Raw genomic sequence first — 21,162 nt, forward strand, 5'->3', positions numbered from 1 at the left:
TTTCGACGCGGGAACGACGGCCATACTTAACATTGGCTGCGCCTCATATAGCAGGGGCAACTTTACGCCGGGAAAAGCCTAACGTAAACGTCGTAACTTTACTGCGCCGGCCGCGCGTACGTTCGGGAATTCGCGGATCTAGCTAATTTGCATACTCGACGTGGATTTCGACGGAAGCGCCACCTAGCGGTCCAAAAAAAAAAATGCACTTAAGATCCGACGGCGTAAGAGACTTACGCCTGTCGGATCTAATGGATATCTATGCGTAACTGATTCTAAGAATCAGTCGCATAGATACGATGGCTCAACGCAGAGATACGACGGCGTATCTGGAGATACGCCGTCGTATCTCGGTTGAGAATCTGGGCCTATAATTTTTTTTTATATAAAAATGAAAAAAAGCTACCGACACCGTCCACTGCTCTACTGACACCAATCATTGCTCTACTGACGCTGTCCACTGCTCTGCTGATATATTAACTTGTTTGAGGTGCACACCCTAATGCCATAGGGTTACAGTTGCTGTTATATGGGCACTACATGGCCTGCCTGTGGAATTACACTTGAGATGCATAAACCAGATGCATGTAATCAGACCAGCAATTTAGATTCAGCGCTCTGGCGCCATCTACTGGCCGCTTTGCAGAACGACACGCCCTCCGGTGTTCTAGCTCTGTTTACATCCTGTAGCTAGGAGGCGGGTGAGGTCACTTCCGGAGTCGGCGGTTGCCGGGAAACGGGAGATGCCGAAGACGAGCTGCTCCCAGGAACAAGACGGGGGCCACTCTCAGGATCGCTCTTCCCACTGGTAATGTGTGCTGTGTGTGTATTATAGACCTCTGTGTGGGCTGTTGTACACTCTTCTTCTCTGTGTAGGGGTCACCCACTTTTAAATGGTGGACTATAAGTAGGGTTGCCACCTCATCCCTTTAAAAAGGAACACATATTAATTACACAGGTTCTGTGGCTAATTAAGGTGGTAATTAGACTCATTTGGTGCCTTTCCTGCATTAAATTAACCTCAGAACCTGTGTAATTCATATGTGTTCCTTTTTAAAGGGATGAGGTGGCAACTCTAACTATAAGTCCCAGCATGGCCTACCTGGGGGTTATAGTTCAGCTGGACCTGGGCTAACCTTATGTTTTCCTTATGTTTTCCTCATTCATTAATACCATTCATTAACAATGGGTTTTACTGCATGCTGGATCATTATAATGAGCACCTGTCATAGACAAGCACAGCATTGCATGGTTCCTAAGAAATACAGGAAAACCGAGCATAATTTGTAATCCAAAGCACTCGTATATCAAAGCGAACTTCCCATAAGAAATAATGTAAACTCAAATGATTCATTCCTCAATCATTTATTCATATACAAATGATTACAGCAATAAAAAATACAGTACAGTATATATGGGGGGGGGGGGGGGGACGAGCAGTAAAAGGATCACGGTTTTAATGTAAAAAAAAAAGTGTAATTACACTCACAATGTTAAAAACAATATTCTGCGTTAAGGAGTCTGGTGCGCATCCCTGTAAAGTCGCTGGTGTATACAGTAAAGCCGCTGGTGTATACTTTAAAGCCGCAGGTGTATACAGTAATGCTGCTGGTATATACTGTAAAGCCGCTGGTGTATACTGTAAAGTAGGGTTGTCCCGATACCGATACTAGTATCGGTATCGGGACCGATACTTCACATTTGCGCGAGTACTTGTACTCGCGCAAATGCTCCCGATGCTTTGCCGATACTTTTTTCGAGAGGGGGTGGAGTGCGGGTGGAGAGGGGGCGGAGAGCGGAGCAGAGCAGTCCTCCTATGGAGGAGAGGAGAGCTGCTGACGCTGCTGCCTAGTCCCCTAAGAGAAAGCCAAGTCCCCCCCCCCCCCCGCTGCTGCCAGGATTGGACGGGTGATCTGTCTATCAAAGTGCCCGGGCAAGGGGGAGTGTCTATACATGACGAGGCACGGCGGGGAACACGCAGCTATTCAAATGAAAGCTGTTATGTTCCCCCAGCGCAAATCAACTAGATGTCGGCAGCGGCGGGGGGGGGGGGCTTGGCTTTCTCTTTGGGGACACATGGCTGCATCTAGGGACAAAGCTGCATTATGCACAAGGCTGAATTTAGGGACATCCCTGCATTTAGGGACAAGGCTGCATTCAGGGACAAGGCTGAATTTAGAGACAAGGCTGAATTTAGGGACATGGCTGAATTTAGGGACATGGCTGAATTTAGAGACAAGGCTGAATTTAGGGACATGGCTGAATTTAGGGACATGGCTGAATTTAGGGACATGGCTGAATTTAGGGACAAGGCTGCATTTAGGGACATGGCTGCATTTAGGGACAAGGCTGCATTCATTGACAAGGCTGAATTTAGAGACAAGGCTGAATTTAGGGACATGGCTGCATTTAGGGACAAGGCTGAATTTAGGGACATGGCTGCATTTAGGGACATGGCTGCATTTAGGGACAAGGCTGCATTCATTGACAAGGCTGAATTTAGAGACAAGGCTGAATTTAGGGACATGGCTGCATTTAGGGACAAGGCTGAATTTAGGGACATGGCTGAATTTAGGGACAAGGCTGCATTTAGGGACATGGCTGCATTTAGGGACAAGGCTGCATTCATTGACAAGGCTGAATTTAGAGACAAGGCTGAATTTAGGGACATGGCTGCATTTAGGGACAAGGCTGAATTTAGGGACATGGCTGCATTTAGGGACATGGCTGCATTTAGGGACAAGGCTGCATTCATTGACAAGGCTGAATTTAGGGACATGGCTGCATTTAGGGACATGGCTGCATTTATGGACAAGGCTGCATTCATTGACAAGGCTGAATTTAGGGACATGGCTGCATTTAGGGACATGGCTGAATTTAGGGACAAGGCTGCATTTGGGGACACATGGCTGCATTTAAAAAAAAGTATCGGTAATCGGTATCGGCGAGTACATGAAAAAAAAGTATCGGTACTTGTACTCGGTCCTAAAAAAGTGGTATCGGGACAATCTTACTTTAAAGCCACTGGTGTATACTTTTAAGCCGCTGGTGTGTACAGTAAAGCCGCTGGTGTATACAGTAAAGCTGCTACTTTATACAGTCAAGCCGCTGGTGTATACAGTAAAGCTGCTATAGTATACAGTAAAGCTGCTGCTGTATACATTAAAGCTGCTTGTGTATACAGTAAAGTTGCTGCTGTACACAGTAAAGCCACTGGTGTATACAGTACTGTATGTGGCCAGAGGTCTGGGGGTGCTGGTAGCTCCCAGCGCTTCCTGGAGAACGTGGAGACACTCGGGAACTGTTGACACTTCGGGGTGCTCCGAATGTGCATTGCGCTCCCCCGCCCAGCTGGGAGTGTCTCGGAGTTCTCCAGGAAGCGCTGGGAGCCAGTAAAGCCGCTGGTGTATACTGTAAAGCCACTGCTGTGTACAGTAAAGCCGCTGGTGTATACAGTAAAGCTGCTGGTGTATACAGTAAAGCTGCTGTATACTGTATAGTTGCTGGTGTATACAGTAAAGCTGCTGTATACTGTATAGTTGCTGGTGTATACAGTAAAGTTGCTGCTGTATACAGTAAAGCAGCTGGTGTATACTGTAAAGTTGCTGGTGTATACTGTAAAGCCACTGCTGTGTACAGTAAAGCCGCTGGTGTATACTGTAAAGCTGCTGGTGTATACAGTAAAGCCGCTGGTGTATACAGTAAAGCTGCTGGTGTATACAGTAAAGCCGCTGGTGTATACAGTAAAGCCGCTGGTGTATACAGTAAAGCTGCTGGTGTATACAGTAAAGCTGCTGGTGTATACAGTAAAGCTGCTGGTGTATACTGTAAAGCTGCTGCTGTATACAGTAAAGCCGCTGGTGTATACAGTAAAGCCGCTGGTGTATACAGTAAAGCTGCTGCTGTATACAGTAAAGCCGCTGGTGTATACAGTAAAGTTGCTGCTGTATACAGTAAAGCCGCTGGTGTATACAGTAAAGCTGCTGCTGTATACAGTAAAGCCGCTGGTGTATACAGTAAAGTTGCTGCTATATACAGTAAAGCCACTGGTGTACACAGTAAAGCCGCTGGTGTACACATTGAAGCTGCTGGTGTATACAGTACTGTATGTGGCCAGAGGTCTGGGGGTGCTGGTAGTTCCCAGCGCTTCCTGGAGAACGCGGAGACACTCTGGAACTGTTGACACTTCGGGGTGCTCGGAATGTGCATTGCACTCGCCCCGCCCAGCTGGGAGTGTCTCTGCGTTCTCCAGGAAGCGCTGGGAGCCACTGCCCCCCCCGGACTTCTGGCCACATACAGTACTGTATACACCAGCAGCTTTACATGGATGAGCACCAGACTCCTTAATGCAGGATATACATTGTGAGTGTAATTCTGTGAAACTGGTGATCCTTTTACTGGCCGTCTTGCAAAACAGCGCTCACATATCAGACTACAATAAAAAAAAAAAATGTTGCTCGTCTTGCAAAACGCCCGTATACCACATTACTCGCAACCCAAGGTATTACTGTAAAAACAAAGGTGATATGAACCACGGATACCCCGTGCCCGCCTGTGTGTTGTCAGAGAGGGGCGCTCATTGCTCCCGCATGGTCCTTTTTTTTTCCAGTATATTGCATCTTGCCATTTCTTAGATGTGATGTCTGCATTAGTTTTCTTTCTTTTTTTTTTTCTTTTTATCTGTCTTTAGTTTTCCTTCCTTCTTTTCTTTTTTAACTCACCTTTTCTTTTTTTCTGTAAAAAAATACATTTTTAATTTCTTCATTTTTGGGTTTAGGCGGCCGCGGTATATACATATTGAAGAGGACGGGCTTCAACTGTGTAGCGCACTGCGACGGATTATTCCGCCTAAACCCAAAAATAAAGAAATAGTCCGCTTACTGTCCCCTGGCCCCCACTGAGCACAGGGGACAGGGTAAATAGCTGCACCGCGGGGCGACAGGCTTTTCTGGCGGACAGGATTTGGGAGTCCCTGGCCGCTCTACCTCCGGGCCCCTCCTGCTAAGATGACAGATCTGGGGACAGACAGGATCTGGGGATAGCATGCTCAATCCAGGGACTTACCTCAGAAACCGGGGACATCTGGTCACCCTAATCACCCAATTTTAGGCTCCTTGCAGTGGTTTTATCGCTCCCTGACCACCTACCTACAAGCGAGTAAGTACACATTTCCGTGACTGTTATGCTTTGCACTGCAGGGTTGCAATTTCAACATTGCATGTAGAGTTTGACCAGCAGCCAGGGGCGGACTGACAACTCATGGGGCCCCCGGGCAATAGAAGACTATGGGGCCCCTGGGCTAACAGATGGCCACCACGCCAGGAGGCAGTGCCGAGGCGGCGCAGCTAAAATCTCTGGATTTTCACATCAGAAGCATGTTGGTTTCAGACATATCAGGGACAGATGTAAAAAAAACACATAGATTTTTACATACTGTCCCTGGTTTTACTGAGCCTGGCAACCCTCATGGGGTCCCCTAGTGGCATGGGGCCCTCGGGCAGTGCCCAAGTGACTCAATGTTCAGTCCGCCCCTGCCAGCAGCACTGCCTGAGAAACTCTCCCATGTAAGTGAATTGGACCTTGATGCAACCGCTTGGCTTTCAGTTGCAGCGCAGTCGTGCAATATAAAATCGCCCAAAAAAAAAGCCCTGTAGCTGCTACCGCCCAAGGAAGGTAAGAAATCAATATAAGAAGATAGAGTTTGCACTTAAAGGAAAAACACATGGAAATTGACCTGCAAATTGTTGGGATGACACATCTAGTGAATGGGGGAGGCAGTGCTGAGCTCCAGACATCACTGACTCAATAGGCAATGAAGCATTTGAGGATCCTGATGTCCCCAGGGTTTGATCCTTTATAGCAGGGGTCTCAAACTGGTTGCCCTCCAACTATTGTGGAACTACAAGTGCCATCATGCCTCTGCCTGTGGGAGTCATGCTTGTAACTGTCAGCCTTGCAATGCCTCATGGGACTTGTAGTTTTGCAACAGCTGGAGGGCCACCAGTTTGAGACCTCTGCTTTATAGACTAGTGAAATATGGCCCTTGCCAGATCAAATATGAGTTGTTAGGTTATGACTGTATATGTATTCCTGATCGGCATCTAACAGTATGGCTGCCGTTCTGCACATCCATCTTTAACCAATCACTATATTTGAACAATTCTGTTGTTCCTGTAGATATCTGAATAGAGGGAGCCATGATGATGCTAAGCCATAGAAGCAGACCACTGCGCTGCAGGGAGGTGACCGGGCCCACCCCTCATTCCGTGGCCGTGGTAAGTCTTACATTTGCTTAGGAGATGACAAGGTTGGATTCCACTAACACATTCCATATACAGTGCATCCGGAAAGTATTCACAGCGCTTCACTTTTTCCACATTATGTTATGTTACAGCCTTTTTCCAAAATAAATTACATTATTTTCCTCAAAAATACTACAAACAGTACCCCATAATTACAACGTGACAGAAGTTTGTTTAACCACTTGAGAGCCGCGCTATAGACGAAAGACGTCCACAGCGCGGCTCTCAACTGGTGGACATCCTTTTATGTGCATTTCCGCGCGCGTCGCTGGGGGCGCGCAGCGGGGAAACACTGTGCCCGGCGCATCGGTGAGATGCCGATGCGTGTACCTGGCGGCCGCAATGTCCGCCACGTACCCGCGATCGGCAGTGACAGAGCAGGGACGTGGATCTGTGTGTGTAAACACAGAGCTCCACGTCCTGTCAGGGGAGAGAGGAGACCGATCTGTGTCTCTTGTACATAGGGACACAGCATCGGTCACCTCCCCCAGTCAGTCCCCCTCCACACACAGTTAGAACACACCCAGGGAATACATTTAACCCCTTCCTCACCCCCTAGTGTTAACCCCTTCCCTGCGAGTCACATTTATACAGTAATTAGTGCATTTTTATAGCACTGATCGCTGTATAAATGTGAATGGTCCCAAAATTGTGTCAAAAGTGTCCGATATGTCCGCCGCAATATCGTAGGCCTGACAAAAAAATCGCAGATCACTGCCATTACTAGTAAAAAATAAATCATAAATCTATCCCCTATTTTGTAGGCGCTATAACTTTTGCGTAAACCAATCAATATACACTTATTGCGATTTTTTTAAACAAAAATATGTAGAAGAATACGTATCGGCCTAAACCAAGGTAAAAAATATATAAAAAAAAAAAAATTGGGATATTATTATTACAAAAAGTAAACAATATTGTTTTTTTTTTTTTTTTTTTTTCTGTCTTTTTTTGTTTATAGCGCAAAAAATAAAAATCGCAGAGATGATCAAATGCCACCAAAAGAAAGCTCTATTTGTGGAAAAAAATATAATTTGGGTACAGCGTTGTATGACAATTGTCATTCAAAATGTGTCAGCGCTGAAAGCTGAAAATTGGTCTGGGCAGGAAGGGGGTTTAAGTGCCCAGTAATGAAGTGGTTAAAATCTTTGCAAATTTATTGACCACTTCCATACTGGGCCTATTCTGGCACTTCTCTCCTTCATGGAAAAATCATAATTTGCTTGCTAGAAAATAACAAACATTATATATATATTTTTTTTTAGCAGACACCCTAGGGAATAAAATGGCGGTCATTGCAACTTTTTATCTCGCACAGTATTTGCGCAATAATTTTCCAAACGCCTTTTTTATGGAAGAAAAAATTAAACAATAACAAAACAGTAAAGTTAGGCCAATTTTTATATATAATGTGAAAGATGATGTTACGCCGAGTAAATAGATACCTAACTTGTCACGCTTTAAAATTGCGCACACTCATGGAATGGCGCCAAACTTCAGTACTTAAAAATCTCCGTAGGCGACGCTTTATTTTTTTTTACAGGTTACCAGTTTAGAGTTACAGAGGAGTTCTAGGGCTAGAATTGTTGCACACGCTCTAACGCGCGCGGCGATACCTCACATGTGTGGTTTGAACAGCGTTTACATATGTGGGCGGAGCTTACGTGTGTGTTCGCTTCTGAGCGCGAGCTACTGGGGACAGGGGCATTTTAATTTTTTTTTTTTTTACTTAATTTATTTACTTAATTTTTATTTATTTTTTTACACTTTTATTCCTATTACAAGGAATGTAAACATCACTTACAATAGGACTTGTTAGTGACAGGTCCTCTTTATGGAGAGATGTGGGGTCAATAAGACCCCACATCTCTCCTCCAGGCTGGAAAGTATGAGATTGGGGAAAAAAAGTCACCGTTCTCATGCTGACAGCCGCGATTGCGGCTTTGTTTACTTCTGGGAGCGTCATAACGCCGCGCCCGGGCCTCCGACGGTCATCTCTACTGTCGTGAGCCAGCGACAGACAATTCTTTCTCCCGGCCCCTGATGGCACCTCCCGTCTATAAGAACGAACTGCCGCTATGATCGTTCTTATCGTGCACAGAATCGGTGGCTGAAAAGATGGATATCTGAATGATGCCCATGATATCCCCCCCAAAAGTCTAGGATGTGATAGGACGTCCAGCGGTAGGGAAGTGGCTGAAAATTAAAAAATCCCATGTACATAAGTATTCACACCCTTTGCCATGACACTTAAAATTGATCTCAGGTCCATCCTGTTTCCACTGATCATCCTTGAGATGATTCTAAAACTTGATTGGAGTCCACCTGTGGTCATTTCATTTGATTGGACATGATTTGGAAAGGCACACACCTGTCTATATAAGGTCCCACAGTTATCAGTGCATGTCAGAGCACAAACCAAGCCATGAAGTCCAAGGAATTGTCTGTAGACCCCAGAGACCGGATTGTATCAAGACACAGATCTGGGGAAGGGGACAGAAACATTTCTGCAGCATTGAAGCTCCCAGTGAGTTAAGTGGCCTCCATCATCTGTAAATGGAAGAAGTTTGGAACCCCCAGGACTCTTCCTAGAGCGGGCCGCCCAGCCAAACTGAGCGATCGGAGGAGAAGGGACTTAGTCATGGAGGTGACCAAGAACCAGATGGTCACTCTGATAGAGCTCCAGTGTTACTCTGTGGAGAGAGGAGAACCTTCCAGAAGAACAACCATCTTTGCAGCATTCCACCAATCAGGTCTGTATGGGGGAGCGGCCAGACGGTAGCCACTCCTCAGTAAAAGACACATGACAGCCCACCTGGAGTTTGCCAAAAGGCACCTGAAGGACTCTCAGACCATGAGAACCAACATTCTCTGGTCTGATTAAATAAAGATTGAACTCTTTGGCCTGAATGGCAAGCATCATGTCTGGAGGAAATCGGGCACCGCTCATCACCTGGCCAATAACATCCCTACAGTGAAGCATGGTGGTGGCAGCATCATGCTGTGGGGATGTTTTTTAGCGGAAGGAGCTGGGAGACTAGTCAGGATTGATAGAAAGATGAATGTAGCAATGTACAGAGACATCCTTGATGAAAACCTGATCCAGAGCGCTCTGGACCTCAGACTGGGTGGAAGGTTCATCTTCCAACAAGACAATGACCCTAAGCACACAGCCAAAATAACAAAGGAGTGGCTACGGGACAACTCTATGAATGTCCTTGAGTGGCCCAGCCAGAGCCCAGACTTCAACTCGATTACACGTCTCTGGAGAGATCTGAAAATGGTTGTGCACCGACGCTCCCCATCCAACCTGATGGAGCTTGAGAGGTCCTGCAAAAAAGAATGGGAGAAACTGCCCATAAATAGGTGTGAGGCCGACTGGCCACTTTCCTCGAAATCCACGTCGCCCTGGATGCCGGCCGAGGTTCGGAGATTTCCGTCGGCAAGTTTGCGCCTGCGCAGTCCTTAAAGGAACTTTCTCGTTAGCCGGAACCATATCGGCAGATCAGGTTGCGCCTGCGCAGGAACTTCCACGATAGCCGGAACCATACTGGCAGATTACGTCATCGATCGTGTGTTCCCTTTTATAGGGAAACACAATCAATGACATCACACCTACAGCCACACCCCCTACAGTTAGAAACACAAATTAGGTCAAACTTAACCCCTTCCGCGCCCCCTTGTGGTTAACTCCCAAACTGCAATTGTAATTTTCACAATAAACAATGCATTTTTAATGCATTTTTTGCTGTGAAAATCACAATGGTCCCAAAAATGTGTCAAAATTGTCCGATGCAATAAAACTATCCCCTATTTTGTAAACGCTATTAATTTTGCGCAAACCAATCGATAAACGCTTATTGCGATTTTTTTTTACCAAAAATAGGTAGAATACGTATCGGCCTAAACTGGGGAATTTTTTTTTTTATTATATATTTTTGGGGGATATTTATATTGAATCTTTTTCAAAATTGTCGCTCTAGTTTTTGTTTATAGCGAAAAAAATAAAAACCGCAGAGGTGATCAAATACCACCAAAAGAAAGCTCTATTTGTGGGAAAAAAAGGACGCCAATTTTGTTTGGGAGCCACGTCGCACGACCGCGCAATTGTCAGTTAAAGCGACGCAGTGCCGAATCGCAAAAACTGGCCAGGTCCTTTAGCTGCCTAAAGGTCCGGGTCTTAAGTGGTTAAAGAGGAACACGGTGTGATTCTTGTCTGAATCGCATGCGACTTCCTGCACGCATTCAAAGCTTTACAAATGGGGGGAAAACGAATGGAGCTTCGCGCTGGGCACTAAGAAAAAGAAAAGATTTTACAGCTGGCCAGAGCCTATTTTCTTATTTTTTTGGCAACATTTCTTTTTTAATTGTGAACCAGGATATGAATCAATCAGTGACTGTTTTCTCCTTCTCCATGCAGAAAGCCAAATTCCCTAGCAGCAGGCCAGTGGACTACCTCACACTGGAGCGCAGGAAGCGCGATGACCTGCGTGAGCAGATGTTGGACTTCACCAAGGAGAACAAATATAAAGATTTGAAGAGCAAATGGGAACTGCTGACAGATCATATGATTCTGCACAACACGGTCCAGAGGAAGGTGAATGAGACCATGGAGGATCACCAGAGGCAGATTGAGGAGCGCAGAGACAGGTCATTATTACTAGTCATTAAAGCGTAATGCACCAACCCAAGAACAAAAATGTCATATATTGCTGATTGCAGCTTACCACCATAAAGTGGGGGCTCCATTCGTTTTCTTTTTTTTACTTTTTTCCCTTTATTTCCACTTGGTAAGCCTAAAAATAACAAACTTCCCCTTCATTACATTGTGGATTGAAGGGACAAGTAGTTTACGCAATAAAGATAAGAATGGGCTGGATTCAGGTAGGAATTGCGCCCTCTTACGGAGGCGCAGCGTACCGTTTTAACGCTGCGCCTCCGTAAATTACCTGCGCTACGCTTCATTCATGAAGTAGTAGCTACGTAATTTGCGCGGGCGCTCCTTAAAACTGCCCGGCGTAAGGGCGCGTAATTTAAATGATCCCGTAGGGGGCGTGGATCATTTAAATTAGGCGCGTTCCCGCGCCGAACGTAGTGCGCATGCTCCGTCAGGAAACTTTCCCGACGTGCATGGCGGCAAATGACGTCGCAAGGACGTCATTTGCTTCAACGTGAACGTAAATGGCGTCCAGCGCCATTCACGATTCACTTACGCAAACAACGTAATTTTCAAACATCGCGACGCGGGAACGACGGGTATACTTAGCATTGGCTGCCCCTGCTAATAGCATGGGCAGCCTTACGCGGAACCCAACGAACGTAAACGACGTAAACTGCGTACGTAGGGCGCGCGTACGGTTGTGAATCGCCGTTAGTATGCAATTTGCATACTCTACGCTGACCACTACGGGAACGCCACCTAGCGGCCATCGTAAGAATGCAGCCTAAGATACGACGGCATAAGAGCCTTATGCCAGTCATATCTTAGGCTGCAGTCGGCGTATTGACCTTTCTGAATCAGGAGCAGTCGATACGCCGGCGCAACTAAGCAATTGCGCTGCGTAACTATGGTTACGCAGATGCAATTGCTTACTGAATCCACCCCACTGTTTCTGCTGGTTTTTCATCTCGGAGGAAGTCACAAGGATACCACATTTCTGGCAGGATCAACAGATATTTTCTGTACTTGCTGAAAAGTAGCTAGATTCAGTAAGAGTTAGGTCGGCGTATCAGTAGATACGCCAAACCTAACTCTGAATCTGCGCCCACCTAAGTTTAAGTGTATTCTCAAACAGAGATACACTTAAACCTATCTAAGATACGACGGCTTGCGCCGTCCTATCTTAGGGTGCAATATTTAGGCTGGCCGCTAGGTGGCGCTTCCATTGCGGTCGGCGTAGAATATGTAAATCACTAGATACGCCTATTCACGAACGTACGCCCGGCCGACGCAGTAAAGATACGCCGTTTTCGTAAGAGATAGGTCGCCTAAAGATAAACATGCCCCCTAGGTGGCGTATGGCCGCCGTTCCTGCTTCGAAATTTGAAAATTTTACGTCGTTTGCGTAATTCGTCCGTGAATAGGGATTTACGTCCACGTCGAAACCAATAGGCCCGTGCGGCGTACGTTGCCGCAATGCACACTGGGATATGTAGGCGGACGGCGCATGCGCCGTTCCAAAAAACGTCAGTTAGGTCAAGCCTAAACGTCAATTAGGCGCCATTACGCCCGCCCGATTTACGCTACGCCGCAGTAACTTAGCAGGCAAGTACTTTAAGAATCATGTACTTGCCTCGCTTACTTACGGTGGCGTAGTGTAAACAAGCTACGCTGCGCCGCCGCAAAGTTAGAGCCCATTCACACCTTGGCGTTTTGTCGCCTGTAGCGCGACGCGCACAAACGCCAGAGGGACCAAAATACATGTAAGGCTATGGGCATGGTTCACATCTGAACGCCGATGCGCCTGACGCGCATCGCATGTAGTCAATAAAAGTTCCGGACCCTTTTTTGTCGCGCATATCGCGTGATATGCGCGTATTTGAGTGTTTCCATTACCCATGGAAAGTAATGGAAACGCTCGATTCAAGCGACTTGCGCGACAACGGGCGTTTGCTACGGACGTTTCGTCAATTGAACTTGTCGCCCATGCAGAAGATTAAAAAAATCTACCAACATAGCAACAAGTGATGAAAAGATGATAGTTTTCCTATTGGCTAAAAAAAAAACGTCAAAGTACAAAAACGTCGGACAACGCTGTATGCAAACGCGCATATTAGCATGAATACGCGCAACAAAACACCGGAAAAAAACGCCGGAAAACGCCGCTATTGCCTACGCCTAGGTGTGAATGCAGCCTTAGGGCAAGCTATGTGAATCTAGCTAAAGGTTCTTAGCCTGAAAAAAAGAAAACAAATGTAGCCACCACATTTAAAGCCCAACATCGGGAAACTTGGAAATTATCCCTTGCAGTAAGGCTGTGCGCACCTGCATTGCAAGGGTTAAAGCGGAGGTTCACCCAAACCTCTGCTTTTCGGAAACCCTCCCCCCCTCCGGTGTCACATTTGACACCTTTCAGGGGGAGGGGCTGCAGATTCCTGTATAAAACAGGTATTTGCACCACTTCCTGGTATAGACTCCCGCCCCTCCGCGTCAACCTCCCCCCGCCGTTGTGTTCTGGGAAACACACGGCTCCCAGAACACAGCAGGGACCAGTGAGAACGGCGCAGCGCGACTCGCGCATGCGCACTAGGGAACCGGGCAGTGAAGCCGCAGCGCTTCACTTCCCGATTCCCTCACCGAGGATGACGGTGGGGGAAGCCGAGAGCCAATCGGTAGCTCGGCTGCCGATTTTGCGGGCGACCTGGACAGGCAAGTGTCAGCAGCTGCTGTATTTGTAGCTGCTGGCTTTAAAAAAAAAAATTCAGGTGAACCTCCGCTTTAAAGTGGATGTAAACCCTCACATATACCCAGTGAAGTGAACAACCTCAGATGATACACAGCGATGAAATAAATCTCCCTACATAAGTTTTACATCTATATCTGCTGTCTTCAGCTTTAGAAAGTTTAGATCTTTTTAGGAGATTTTCTCTTCCTGTTCAGCACTGCAGTGGAGCCTGGGCATACGGCCAGGACAGCTGATTGGAGGAAACGCACACCCCCCCTCTCCTCATAGGTAGAGGCTTCAGATCTGTTCCTTGAATGGTTTAGCACTCTGCTAATCTATTTATAGCACCCTCCCCAACACAAAACTCCGGCTGTCGAAGAATTTGGCAGGAGTTATCAGGCTGATAACAGAAGAACGGTGCAGGAGACAGCTTAGGCCCCTTTCACACGGGCGGACCACTCAGTTTTTTCGGCGGCCCTGAACAGGCGCTCTATGCAAGTCTATGGAGCGACGGATGTCAGCGGTGACCATGTCCGCTGACATCCGATCTGGTCCGATCCGCTAAAATCAGACGTATGGCGATCCGTTCGCCATCCGTCCTGGTGGATCAGATTGGGTGAGATCTGATGAAAACGGACATGCTGTCCGTTTTCGTCCGATCTCTCCATAGGAATCAGCGACGCTCGACAAGCCCCTCCCCGCTCAGTGAGCAGAGAGGAACATGTCATCCGCCGGCTCAGTGGAGATCAACGGAGAGATCTCCCGCTGAGCGAACGGACTCCACTGCAACGGATCCACCTCATGTGGAAAGGGGTCTAAAGGTAATGAATTGCCCACAATATTTATGTGTATTTCTTAAAGTGAACCTATTCTTCATTTTCAAATGGTAAAACTAAAATTCCTGGCAAGACATCAGCTATTACCATTGCTAATCAGAAAAGCTTCTCCTTTACCCCGCTATGATTTTCCAGGATGGCAGCCTATTGGGCTAGATTCAGCAACGATTTACGCCGGCGTATCCATAGATAAGCCGCGTAAATTCAAAGCTGCGCCGGCATATCTTCTTTCTGTATTCAGAAAGCAAGATACGCCGACATTAGCCTAAGATACGACTGGCATAAGTCTCTTACGCCGTCGTATCTTAGGGTGCATTCTCACGCTGGCCGCTAGGTGGCGCTCCCGACGTTTTCGGCGGAAAGTATGCAAATTACCTAGAGACGCCGATTCACAAACGTACGTGCGCCCGGCGTTCGTTTTTTACGTCGTTTGCGTAAGGCTTTTTCGGCGTAACTTTGTACCTGCTTCTATGAGGCGCACTCAATGTTAAGTATGGACGTCGTTCCCGCTTCGATTTTTGAATTTTTGACGTCGTTTGCGTAAGTCGTTCGCGAATAGGGCTGGATGTAATTTACGTTCAAGTCGAAACCAATGACGTCCTTGCGACATCATTTGGAGCAATGCACACTGGGATATGTACACGGACGGCGCATGCGCCGTTCGCACAAAACGTCAATCACGTCAGGTCAACACACATTAACATAAAACACGCCCCCCCCTTACACATTTGAATTACGCTACGCCGCCGCAACTTACGGAGCAAGTGCTTTGTGAATACTGCACTTGCTCCTGTAAGTTGCGGCGGCGTAGCGTAAATACGATACGCTGCGCCGCCGTTAGATTGCGCGCCCCTACCTGAATCTAGCCCATTGTTTTTAATGAGCTGCCCTAATGCAGCATGTGCATAATGCGTTTAACTACAGATCGTTTTTTTTTTTTCGTTTTATTTATCAGTTTTGCACTTACAAATACAAGAACACGAGAACTAAAGCCCAACAGGAATACTACAGCCTTGGGTGACCACGTGTCCCGGATTGCCCAGGACAGTCCCGCATTTTGCAGGTCTGTCCCGGGCACATTCATTCCAGGACAATACAGTGTCCCGGAATGAAACTGACAAAGCCACCCCCCGGGCCAATCTGATGCCCCAAAAAGGCCGCCACATCACCGCTTTACTCACTGACAGTACTTGTCCTGGCCGGGAATGCCTGGAGGAGCACAATCCCGCCCCCTGCTTGTGATTGGAGAAATCATAAATCCCGCCTCTTGTGTCCAATCACTGTGCTGTGATTCGTTACAGCACAATCTGATTTTTGGGAAGGCGGGGTGTCCCTGAATGGTAGTTTGGAAATGTGGTCACCCTACAGCCCGTTTCATGAAAATGAGTTCTCAAGTTTTACTTTTATTGCTTTTGCTGATAAATAAAAAATTATCTGTTAAAAAAAGAATGAGTCGTCAAGGTTCAGGAAGGTTCACACCCAGGCTTGACCCATTCTATTGTTTTATGAGACAGACTGAAGGCCGTGCTGGAAACAGAGGAGCTGAAGTACATCCAAGAGATGGAGTCCATGGAGGAGACCACCCTGGAGAGGCAGGCTAAGATGAGGGAGAGAGCCAGGAGCCTCCGAGAAAGACGAGAGAAGGAAAGACTGGCAGTGGTGGCAGAAAAACGGGACCAGCAGTTCAGGTAACACATGACCGCATTACTACAGGAGCCCGGCATGAGAAAGCAGTCCGTACATTGCAGAATTACTTTGGTCAGAAGGTTGTTTGGAAAATATGGGAATAGTGGTTGTAGGTGAGCAAATTCTAAACAGAAGGTGATAAGAATGTGTTTATCATCTCTTCAGTAGTGTGCCCACTTTTTCCGGTGGCATTCATTTATGGAGGTGCCAGCTCCAATAACCTGCACATTTCTGGCTTGGGGCTTTTTGGATCCTTTGGGGGAGATTTACTAATGCCTGAGAATGCAAAATCTGGTTCAGCTGTGCATCAAAAAACAGGTTTTAGCCCAGGTTCACACTGGGCAGGCCCGTCACTACAGGGCAGGCAAAACAAACAATTGCTTGGGGCCCCGAGCTGGCCTGGGGCCCCCAACTTCCCCTTCCCAGGCTGTAGCGTGGCCGAGCTCCTCTTCCTTCCACCTGGAGTCCTGTCAGTCCGGCCGGGTACCGTGCATGGTACAGGAGATTCGGTTTCCTGTTCCCGGCCGGACTGACAGGAAGTGCTCACTTCCTGTCAGTTCGGCCGGGAAGACAGGAAACTGACTCCTGTACCGCACGATACCCGGCCCGGGCACTATCTGATAGGGGACTGAGGAAGAGGCAGGGGGAAGAGGAGCTCGGCCACGCTACAACGGCAGCCTACAGGGAAGAAGGGGAGGTAAGAATAGAAAAAAAAATTAGTGTAGCGTTAACGTAGGCTTTGCATGCGGGGGGGGGGTGCTTGGGGGCCCCCATTTTGCTTGGGGCCCGCAAATTCCTTCAAACGGCCCTGACACTGGCCTGCGGGAATGAAGCCGTGCGAGTTCAGCCGTACTCCGCTTGTCAGTCCCGATTTCACCCGCATCCGTGCAGGTTTGTGTACATCGCAGGCCGAAATCACAAAAAGAATTCAGAAACTACTTTTTGAAATCGGTGCAGCGCCGCCGATGTGGCGTTGCACTGATTAGGACAGTGCCATTGCCGCCGTTTTGACAGCTGCACCAGATTCTGAGTACCATATTTTCCGGTGTATAAGACGACCCCTAATGCTACTGTATTTCCTAAGTTTTTGCCTATACTCACTGTATATGACGACCCCCCTTCTGAGGCTTCATATTGCCTAGATTTCCTTCTTCTCAATCGAAGTTGGAGCCATACGGCGCTGAGCCAATCACTGCGAGCGATGTATTCTATTGAATACAAAGCCTGCTCGGATTGGCAGAGGCTGTGACATCATCAATCCGCGCCGCTCTTACTCAATGTAATGTAGCCTGCTCAGATTGGCAGAGGTTGTCTCCAATCTGAGCAGGCTCTGTATTAATCACAGGCTGCATCACCCGCCAGGATTGGCTGAGCGGTGCAAACTGTATGTAGGCAACACAGTGGTGTAGTGGTTAGCACTTTCACCTAGCAGCAAAAGGGTCGCTGGTTCAAATCCCGACCACGACACCATCTGCCTGGAGTTTGCATGTTCTCCCTGTGTCTGCGTGGGTTTCCTTCGGGTACTCCGGTTTCCTCCTACACTCCAAAGACATGCTGGTAGGTTAATTGGATTTTGTCCAAATTGGCCCAGTATATATGTGTGTACGACTGTGTGTCCCAAGCGTGTCGAGATCCTACAGGGTAAATGACCGCACCAGCCAGGAAGACACTGGCTGCAAAAAGCGCCTAGAGGCGATTCAGTTTGCATGTGTAGCGCTATACAAGTCACTCATTCCTTCATTCATTCATACAGTATTACCGAGCATCCTGGTGGCGCTGACATCCATCTGGCAGCTGCTTCACCCGGCGTATAAGACGACCCCAGGTTTTGGATGTGAAATTTAGATGTGAAATCTAAATGGATGTGTCATCTTATACGCCGAAAAATATGGTACTCCGGTTTTAGTAAATCTCCCCTTTCATGTCTGTGCTACTAGGGTTGATTTACTAAAGCTGGTGCACTCAAAATCTGGTGCAACTGTGCATGGTAGCCAATCAGCTTCTAAGTTCAGCTTGTTCAATTAAAGCGGTTGTAAACCCCCCTGAGACATTTTTACATATAGGTAAGCCTATAATAAGGCTTACCTAAATGTATGGTAGATTCACGAAGAATTACGTTGCTCCACGGCAGCGTAACGTATGTGATTTACGTTACACCGCCGCAGGTTTACAGCGTAAGTGCCTGATTCTCAGAACTCTTACCTGTAAACTTGCGGCGGTGTAACGTAAATGCGCTCGGCGCAAGCCCACCCAATTCAAATGGGGCGGGCACCATTTAACCACTTCGTTACCGAGCCTGTTTTTCAGATTCAGTGTTCACGAGACTAAAACAGTTTTTTTTGCTAGAATATTACTTAAAACCCCCAAACATTATATATATTTTTTTTTCTAACACCCTAGAGAATAAAATGGCAGTCATTGCAATACTTTTTGTCACACCGTATTTGCGCAGCGGTCTTACAAGCGCACTTTTTTTTGGAAAAAATTCACTTTTTTAAATTAAAAAATAACACAACAATAAATTTGGCCCAATTTTTTTATATATTGTGAAAGATAATGTTACGCCGAGTAAAATGATACCCAACATGTCACGCTTAAAAATTGCGCCCGCTCGTGGCATGGCGTCAAACTTTTACCCTTAAAAATCTTGATAGGCGACGTTTAAAAAATTCTACAGGCTGCATTTTTTGAGTTACAGAGTAGGCCTAAGGCTAAAATTATTGCTCTCGCTCTAACGATCGCGGCGATACCTCACTTGTGTGGTTTGAATACCGTTTTCATATGTCGGCGCTACTCGCGTATACGTTCGCTTCTACGCGCGAGCTCGTCGGGACGGGGCGCTTTAAAAAAATTTTTTTTTGCTTTTCGCATTTATTTTTAATTATTTTACAATTTTTAACACTGAAATAAAAAAAAATAAAAAAATTATCACTTTTATTCCTATTACAAGGAATGTAAACATCCCTTGTAATAGAAAAAAGCATGACAGGTCCTCTTAAATATGAGATCTGGGGTCAAAAAGACCTCAGATCTCATATTTGGGCTTAAATGCAAAAAAAAAAAAAAAAATTTGGAAATGTCATTTTTTCAAATGACAAAAAAAAAAAATGTCTCTTTAAGAGGCTGGGCGGGACTGAAGTTTTGACGTCACTTCCGCCCAGCAGAGCTATGGGGGACGGGCGAAGGAGATTTTTCCTTCAGTCTCGTCCCCGCTCAGCTGCCGGATGGTCGCGATCCCCTCCGCCGCTACCGACGGCTCCGGTAAGCGGCGGAGGGCGCGGGACAGCGGCGGGAGGGGGGGTCCCTCTCCCGCCACCGATAACGGCGATCTCGCGGCGAATTCGCCGCGGAGACCGCCGTTATCGTGTACAGGACCGTCGGCACTAAAGATGGATACCTCAGTTGTGGCAGCAGCTGCTGCCGTTACTGAGATATCCATCTTTAAAAACAGGACGTCATTTGACTATGGGCCAGTAACCAAGTGGTTAAATTAGGCGCGTTCCCGCACCAACGTCATTTGCTTAGACGTTAACGTAAATGGCGTCCAGCGCCATTCACGGGTGACTTACGCAAACGACATTGTTTTTTAAATTTCAACACGGGAACGACGGCCATACTTAACATGGCTTAGGACACCTAGGAGGTAGCCCTAGTTTTACGTGGCGTAACTCGACGGAAACAACGTAAAGTCAGATCGACGTGCAGCTCGGATGTTCGGGGATCGCCGTAACTAGTCATTTGCATATTCTACGCCGACCGCAATGGCCTCGCAACCTAGCGGCCGGCCTAGAATTGCATCCTTAAGATTCGACAGTGTAATTCAATTACACCTGTCGGATCTTAGGGCTAGCTATGCGTAACTGATTCTATGAATCGGTCGCATAGTTAGGACGGCCGTAACACAGAGATACGACGGCGTATCAGGAGATACACCGTCGTATCTCTTTTGTGAATCTGGCCCAATATCTCCTAAACTTGCACCGTTTAGGAGATATTTACCTTGTAGTGCAACGATGATGTCATTGGCACATGCGCAGCGAAGAAACAGCCCTCCAAGCCATTTCTTCCCCAGTGTGTGCCACGGCATGCGTGGAAGTGACGTCACGCGGGCTCCGGACAGACACAGAGCCGGAGTCAGTGGCCCTGGAAGGAAGAGGGGCAAAGACGGATGCTTCCACCAACGAGAACATTGCAGATATCGCAGGCTTCATTTGCCGGTAAGTGACACATAATGGGCTAGTATGAGATGCATACTAGCCCATAATGCTTTTACTTTGCAGGGGAATAAAGAGGAATTAAAGGAACACTAAAGGCAAGATTTTTTTGGGGGTAAAATAACAAACATGTTATACTTACCTCCACTGTGCAGCTCGTTTTGCACAGAGTGGCCCCGATCCATGTCTTCTGTGGTCCCTCGGCGGCTGTCTCTGCTCCTCCTCGCAAAAGCTTTCCACCTTCATGCGAGCTCCCTCGCATGGTGGAAAGCTTTTGCGAACGCGCGCTCCCGTGATACAGCGGCGGCCATAGCCGCCAACTGTATCACTCGGCCCTGCCCCCCGGCGTGCCGCGTCATCCGCTGTGATTGACAGCAGCGCCAGCCAATGGCTGTGCTGCTATCAATCCGTCCAACCTAGCCAATCAACGGCCAGGCTGGGAACGGAACAGGATGACGAGGACGCGCCCGGGACTTTCGAGGGGTGAGGTAAGTAAAACGGGGGCTTGGGTGGGGGGGCGGTGCTGTCAGATGTTTTTTTTACCGGAAACAAACTTTTACCTTTACAACCTCTTTAAAACTTTCTCTTTAAACATTGACAATAAAACCTGGAAGCTGATTGTTTTTTTTTTTGCAGAGCTGCACCAGATTTTGCACTCTCCAGTATTAGTAACCCCCCCCCCATAGCATTGTGCTTGGTGGAGGTATGTAGCAGCTCCAGGACAAAAAAAAGAAAGTAG

The 21,162-nt window shown here is 47.2% G+C and overlaps 1 protein-coding gene across 1 annotated transcript in view; it reads left to right on the forward strand.

Annotated features, from left to right (window-relative positions):
- Window positions 1-699: 699 nt before the first annotated feature.
- CFAP53 (cilia and flagella associated protein 53) overlaps window positions 700-21,162 on the forward strand; it is a 43,785-nt gene continuing 23,322 nt past the window's right edge. Inside the window, exons 1-4 of the mRNA XM_040336844.1 lie at window positions 700-808; window positions 6,178-6,275; window positions 10,723-10,952; window positions 16,038-16,211. Coding sequence (XP_040192778.1) covers window positions 6,198-6,275; window positions 10,723-10,952; window positions 16,038-16,211 — 482 coding nt within the window. The 5' untranslated portion in view covers window positions 700-808; window positions 6,178-6,197. The remainder of the gene's footprint in view (window positions 809-6,177; window positions 6,276-10,722; window positions 10,953-16,037; window positions 16,212-21,162) is intronic.

Source organism: Rana temporaria, chromosome 1 (assembly GCF_905171775.1).
Source record: "Rana temporaria chromosome 1, aRanTem1.1, whole genome shotgun sequence".
Taxonomy (NCBI): domain Eukaryota; kingdom Metazoa; phylum Chordata; class Amphibia; order Anura; family Ranidae; genus Rana; species Rana temporaria.